We start from the raw sequence: 7480 nt of genomic DNA on the forward strand, positions 1-7480 counted from the left end.
GACATCCACTAGTCCTAAAATGGGTGTAATTTCTTCTCCACTTTCTATTTTCTAAGTATACTTTTCCATATTACATTGAGTGCTCCTGACTATTTCCAATAGTGTACTTGAGTTGAAAGCTAAATGCAACAGATCACTGGCTATTTTGGCAGAGGCAGGAATGCCCCTTCAACTGAATCACTACTTATTGTGACTTGTAATATCTTTAGAACTATAGTTAATGTGAGTGCTAATTGATAATGCTCAATTATGAATGATTAGAAAAACAAACAATGCACTGACAGATTTAATAATAATAATAAACTCATGGAGAAATCTAACAAATTCAAGGAAGAAAAATATTAATTAAAAAACTTTCTGCCCTCATTCAAATCCCAGCTCTCTCTTTATAAAGCGAGTTCAGCTAGTCCTGGACTTACAGCCATTCATTTAGTGACCAAAGTTACAGCAGTGACCATGCTTGGCAACTGGCTCATATTTATGACCGTTGTTGTGTCCCAAGGTCATGTGACCCCTTTTGTGATCTTCTGACAAGCAAAGTCAATGGGGAAGCCAGATTTGCTTTAATGACTACATGACTCACTTAACGACTGCAGTGATTCACTTAACAACTGTGGCAAGAAAGGTTGTAAAAAGGGGCAAAACCTCACTTAACGACTACCTTGCTTAGCAATGGAAATTTTTGGATCAACTGTGGTCTTAAGTTGAGGTCTATCTGTGCATTAACAATTACACTATTACAATATTCGTTATACGGATAGCTCTAAAATCCATAAGGCAGTAAGAAAGGATTATTCTGTAAAAGAATTGCTTCTTATACCTACATATTTTCATACTTCTTCTTTGTATATTTAAATTCAACTTTGTATACACACACACACACACACACAGAGAGAGAGTACTGTACATACATATTGTAAGGCTGTCCACATAAAAGAAGGTGATTGACAATTATTTTCTCAGAAAAGAAAGGTGGTGGTAGGGAACTGTCCAGTGGAAGGTCATAGAGTTTGCAGTCTAGCATGAATACCCTGCAACCTGTTGCCCAGGTGTCTCAGTCTGGATAAACTGGCTTAAAGCCAAGCCTGTATGACAATTAAACACTGGACACATCTTCCTGGACACAAGCATCTTAAATTATAAATACAGATATGCCTATAGGCAAGCTACTCCCAGTGTAAGGTTCTTTGAATGTTCCAACCATCAGTTTCAATGAGCACGACCAATGAACAGAGATCTATATTGGTGAAGGTGAATTTAAAGAGATAGCAAATATATAAAATCTAAATGAGACTTCCTATTCCTTTCCAAATCCCAAACAACAGTAATTTGTTCTTGCCCTCTCCTATTGGCTAGAAGAGCAGTTTCAGGTGGATAATTTCTTCTAACCATTATATAGCCTCTTCAGATTCTTTGGTGACAGAGCTATCAACTCACCTAAGGATTGCCTCAGTGCAACCCTTCCTATATTTAAACCCACAACAGAAAAAAAGGTAATCTAATGAGATTTTATTTATTTATTTATTTTATTATATTTATATACCTCCCTTTCCCAAAGGACTCAGGGCGGTTTACAGGGTGATTAAAACAAAAAATATAAAAGTTAAAAACAGATCAAAAAAAATTATATCCGTCCCTGAACAAATAAAACCCCAGTTAAAATTAAAATTAAAATTCTCAGCCTGGGCCAGAGAGCTCGAAGAGCCAGGTCTTCAGGTCCCGGCGGAACGAACGGAGGTCAGGGGCAGTCCTAAGCTCCACTGGCAGCTGGTTCCAAAGGGCAGGCGCACCCATTGAGAAGGCCCTATCCTTGGGTGTCATCCGCCAGCAATCTCTTACCGGCGGCACCCTGAGCAGACCCTCCCTGTGGGAGCGCACTGGACGAAGGGAGCTTGATGCCGGCAGCAGGTGTTCCCTCAGATAACCCGGACCCAAGCCATTTAGGGCTTTATAGGTCATCACCAGCACCTTGAATCTCACCCGGAGGGCAACCAGGAGCCAATGCAGCTCGCGGAGTAGAGGTGTTACATGGGAGTAAGTATTTGGACTTCTTTTCTTCCACATGTATACTGTACATAACTTCTTATCATGGTATTCTGCTTGTTTCTTTCCTCATGTTCCAAAACTTAGAAGTAACAGAACCTGATCCAAAAAATCTAACTTATCTTATAATGCCACCTAGGATGTCCTCAAAGCTTGCACTCATTTGTAGGAGTTTTGACATTTCAAACATCTGCATCTTCAGGCACGTTTGGTCACAGTAGTCAATACTAACCACAATGGTGACAGAACGTGCTTCTGTGTTATCACAATCCATTCTCTGCCATTTTGTATTTATGGTCTAGTGTTGTATGCAAATATGTAAAGGCTGAGTTTGTGTCACAATGCATGATTTCCCCTCTCTTATCCCTCTCTTGTGGATGCCTATATCTGTAGTCTATACTTCTACATGAAAATTTTGAAAAATACAAGTTCAGAATATGTTGTGAATTCTAGATGAGAATCTCCAAAAAATAAAATTATTCAGCATGCAGAATTAAGGACTTACCGTTGGCTATTTACCAAAATTTGATCCTTTTTTATTTCTAAATCTGTTCCATCCAGCCTCACGGTGACTTCTGTAATAGTAGAGGTGTTCTCAACACTTTGGCGTCTAATTTGTATGTTGAAGTCCTTAAATGGTGTATTGCAATGGGAAGCAAATAGGTACTTGCAGACCCCAGGAAAATTATAGATGTCACCATCAAATGTCTTGAAGTGAAAGGTACCCCATGTGCTGCAGACCCGTCCATTATGAGCTGAGTGGAAGGCTGTGAAACCCCAAGAGGATGTAAAGAATTAATACATATACCTTCCATCATTATTACATGTTCTTTGAGGTGGATAAATAGATAACTAGGGAGGCACAGAGCACAAACATTTAGACAGGAAAGAACTTTGCAACATTTGGATCCTTCTCCACTTTTGCTCAGCTGATTCCTTTTTTAATGTTCTTGACTTAGAAATGGAATAATAACAGTTCCGGATTTTCCCTAGGCCAGGGTCCCCTACTCTAATGTCCTCCCAAGTGTGATGAAGACCAACATATCTGCTATCATGGTGGAAAAAGCTCTTCTAGAGGAAAACTAGCCTGGAGGAAGCTGAGTAATTGTGGAACAATCACGAAGCAAATCCACAAGATTAAAATTACTGCCTCATTCCTGTGTATCAAATGGAGTAAACCATAATTAGTCACTTAGTAACATGAGTTTGCTAACATGCAAACAAACAAGGTCAGCATTAGTATAAGAAGTCTTGTGCCTTTAGCAGACTACAACAGGCAACAGATATCTCTGCATCATGACAGATTTAAAACTGGTTACAAAAGTCTGTAAATACAGCTCAGCAGATTACTATTGGAAATAAGAGCAGAATAGAGCTGGAAGGGACCTTGGAGGTCTTCTCGTCCAACCCACTGCTCAAGCAGGAGACCCTATACCATTTCAGACAGGTGGCTGTCCAGTCTTTTCTTAAAAACCTCCAGTGATGAAGCACCTACAACTTCTGAAGTCCAGCTGTTCCACTGCTTAATTGTTAAGTTGCTCCTTAATTCTAGGTTGCTTGTCTCCTTGATTAGTTTCCATCCATTGTTTCTTGTCTTGCCTTCTGGAGCTTTGGAAAATAAGCTGACTCCCTCTTCTTTGTGGCAGCCCCTCAAATACTGAAATCCTGCTGTCATATCACCCCTCATCCTTCTCTTCTCCAGACTAGCCATTCCCAAATCCTGCAACCATCCTTCATAAGTTTTTGCATCCAGGTCTTTAATCATCTTAGTTGCTCTTCTCTTTTCCAAAGTCTCCACATTTTTTTTTTTTTTGTAATGTGGTGACCAAAACTGGATGCGGTATTCCAGAAGTGGTTTTACTAAGGATTTATGAAGCGGTACTGATACTTCGTGTGATTTTGATTCTATGGGAGATAGGAGAAATAGGATCCTTGAAAACAGTACGGAGCAAACAGGAGGGAACCAGATGCTTTGTTTCAGATCCAGCGGTGATAGATAAATAAGAGACTAAGGACATTAAAGATAAGTTTCCCAAGACCCAGTGAAAGAAACTTACAGTAGAGAAAAAAAAACATACTGGGCATGCTGGGAATTGTCTACATAGTGGTGATATCTTCCTTGAAAAATTTCCCGAGTACATTCACTGTACTTAGGGATTGCTTTATAGTTTTTAATCACTAGTTTGGGTATTCAATATTGACTAATGGTCTATGTCTCTTTTCTTATAGCATTTTTTGTTTACCACAGTTTACCTTTTTCTTCAAAAAATTGTTTAAAGTAAGAAAAACATGGGCTGTTCCCTCATTTTTGGGTAACATTTTTGACAAGCCCCTGCAGTTTGCTTGGCAAGGTTTGAAAAGCAGTTTGCCCTTGCCGTATTCTTAGGGCTGAGAGAGAGAGTGGTGGGCCTAAGGTCATCTAACTGGCTTCATGTCTAAGACAGAACTAGAAGAAGTCTTCTGGTTTTCAGCCTATTGTCTTAAAGTACACGAAAGTATACCAAAATAATCCCCAAGCCCAAATCCAGTTAGATAAAAAGCAGAATAAAAAAGCCCGGCAGCAAATGCAATAATATGGATATGGTAAAATTCAGAATGTAATATCAGCAGCAATGCAACAACAACAACAACAAACCCTTGAACAAATAAAATCATTTAAACTGTAACTCAAATTTCTAAAGAATAGCTGCCAGACATGATGATTTATGGAATTCTTTCCAAATCTGTTTTGAGATATTTGATGTTACTTATCTGCTGAATTATCCACCAATCTGTGTACAGGTACTCCTTGACTTACAACAGTTCATTTAGTGACTGTTTGAAGTTACAATGGCACTGAAAGAAAGTGACTTATGACCATTTTTCACACTTATGACCCCATGGCCACATGATCAAAATTGAGATGCTTGGCAACTGACTCACATTTATGACGTGAGTATCCAAGGGTCATGTGATCACCTTTTGCAATCTTTTGATAAGCAAATTCAATGGGGAAACCAGATTCATTTAACAACCATGTTATTAATTTAACAACCACAGTGATTCACTTAACAAGTGTGGCAAGAAAGGTTGTAAAATTGGGCAAGACTGACTTAACAAATTTCTCACTTAGCAACATGAATTTTGGGTTCAATTGTGGACATAGGTCAAGGACTATGTGTATCAGATGCTTTATTAATATTGTGGGCTCCATGACTAAATCTCATAAATACAAGAAGATTTCATTTTAGCCACTTACATGATATAACAGGCATTGTTTTCAATGGTGGGAGGACGGTGACTCTTTCAGGTACATCTTCTGCACTTGAAGCTGCAGACAAACGAAAAACATTTGCTTATTTGTGTGCACACACACAGCAGAAGCAGTCAAACAAGGGCCTCAATGGGTGAACAATAATAAAATTATGTGATGCAAATGAGCAGAGCTTGAATTTTTCATTGTTTCCCCCTCTTTTTTACTTCCATGAATAAATTCAGTTTTTGCCTCTTTTCTTTTCCTGATAAAATTGAACGCATCTCTTTTATTGAAGATTTAATGATAAATTTCATTGGTTTTGATACAGGCGGTCAGATATTCACACAAAGGGATGTCAAGACACACCTCCCATTTTCTCATCTCTGTCCCATTCCTTCATCATGTACCCTCAAGACATATTGACTTTCTATATCCAATTTTAGTGACTTCCCATATAGTTATGTGGAAACTATTTGCAGGAGAAAGTTCCACATAAAATGTAGAAAAATAGGACATTTGAAAAGATTGCAGAGATTCTTGAGATCCACCAACAATTAATAGACTATAACATCTGATTAAAATGAAGAAATATTTTATATGGGCATAATGTACCAACAGTTATATCCGTAATAATCTTGTTTGTCTGAATGGGAAAAAATGATATTCTACCGCAACTGGTGGAATCAAGGATTAAAGTTAGAGATTAATTACAATCAGTGGAGATGATTGAAATGAATAATTTCTTCATTTCTATTTTATATATTCAAAGGGCTTATAAATTGATGTTGTAATAGGATATGTGTTTCAATTCAGGGGAGGGGCAGTAACTATCAGATGCATCACGGGATGCAGTAGAACAGGTATCCTTAATGGTTCTTCAATGAGATGAAAGCATATTGGTCTTTGAAAAACAGCCAAATGGAAAACATTTTAGTCTAAATTCAGATCAAAAATTTGATTACCATTCATTTGCCATTAAAAAGGCTGTATGTCATATCTTCATATGAGTGCAAAAAATAAAGAAAACTGACTCTTTGTTCCTATCTGGTGGCTATCCAGATTTTTTAATCCAGGAAAAAAAATGAAGTCAGATGCAAAGACATGGGTGTCTGAACAACTGAGTCTCATTCCATCTCTCCATTTATATAGTTAAAAAGAATGAATAACTTCTTCTGTCTCAACAATATCCAAATTTTGATAGGAGACTTAATCTACTTAAAAAACAGCAACCAACATATACAGAATATAAACTCATGTCTACCGAACTGCACAAGTTAGATAAAGGGAAGCTCTTAACTGTTAGTGTTCTTTGAAGGTTAATTATAAACTGCAAGGTTTAATATTTTATTTAAAAATGAAATAGTTCAAGATCTTCTTTTTAGGCCAAAAATGCCTCACTCATTTCAATCTCTTCAAATAAGTAATATACTTCAAAAGGGATATTGTTATTTTTTCTGAATATTAAATTTCCAAGTTCTATATAGGCTTTACAAATTAAAGAAGGTGCTGGAATAACTTAAAAAGTCTTTCTTCTGAAAGGATTCTAAATGCAAGACACAGAGTAAACTTCATCAGTACAAGTTAATTATTTTGATAAGAAACTTGTATTCAGGATGAAATAACTTTTGAAGAGAGTTATACTTTTATAAGATTAGATTTAATCTTCAAAGCCTTCTTCATAGATATGTCGTTAAGCATTTTTTTTTACTTCAGGCTGCATCAAATTAAAAGGCTTCCTTCAATGAAGATACATTAAATATTTAGTTCAAATAGTATTAACTGTTGGGGAAAGGAACTTGCTGAAATTGAAAAATCCATTTGATTTTCAAATCAAATGAATTGTGTTTTTCAAAATCAATTTATTATATAATTGCTTTTTTTTTACAAATATACCATAAAAAATTACAGTTTTTACCTTTCTGTTGGATACAGCAGATCACTAGAATTACAACCCATAATGGTATCCTGGGTCCTCTACCAAACCCCATCTTGAATGGAGCTTGGTAGCAATGTGTGCAGCCAGCCTCTGACCAGTAGAACAAAGTCATCTGAACCCTTAAACTCTTATATAGTGTGAGATTTGGGCTATTTTTCCATCCAACCAACAAGGTGGAGCTGTCAGAGGTAAATAGAGGATGCTCTTCCATTTCCTTGATGTTAACTAAGAATGTTTGCTTTTGGTGAGGTGTATTGTTTTTTGTC

At 37.0% G+C, this 7480-nt stretch overlaps 1 protein-coding gene across 1 annotated transcript in view; it reads right to left on the reverse strand.

Annotated features, from left to right (window-relative positions):
- The window catches only part of LOC310647397 (mucin-5B-like), a 62453-nt gene extending 55182 nt beyond the window's left edge, over nt 1–7271 (reverse strand). The window contains exons 1-3 of the mRNA XM_083374630.1: nt 7194–7271; nt 5282–5353; nt 2549–2810 (exon numbers count right to left, since the gene is read on the reverse strand). Coding sequence (XP_083230756.1) covers nt 2549–2810; nt 5282–5353; nt 7194–7266 — 407 coding nt within the window. The 5' untranslated portion in view covers nt 7267–7271. The remainder of the gene's footprint in view (nt 1–2548; nt 2811–5281; nt 5354–7193) is intronic.
- Nucleotides 7272–7480: the final 209 nt, after the last annotated feature.

Source organism: Vipera ursinii (assembly GCF_947247035.1).
Source record: "Vipera ursinii genome assembly, chromosome: 1".
NCBI classification, from domain to species: Eukaryota; Metazoa; Chordata; class Lepidosauria; order Squamata; family Viperidae; genus Vipera; species Vipera ursinii.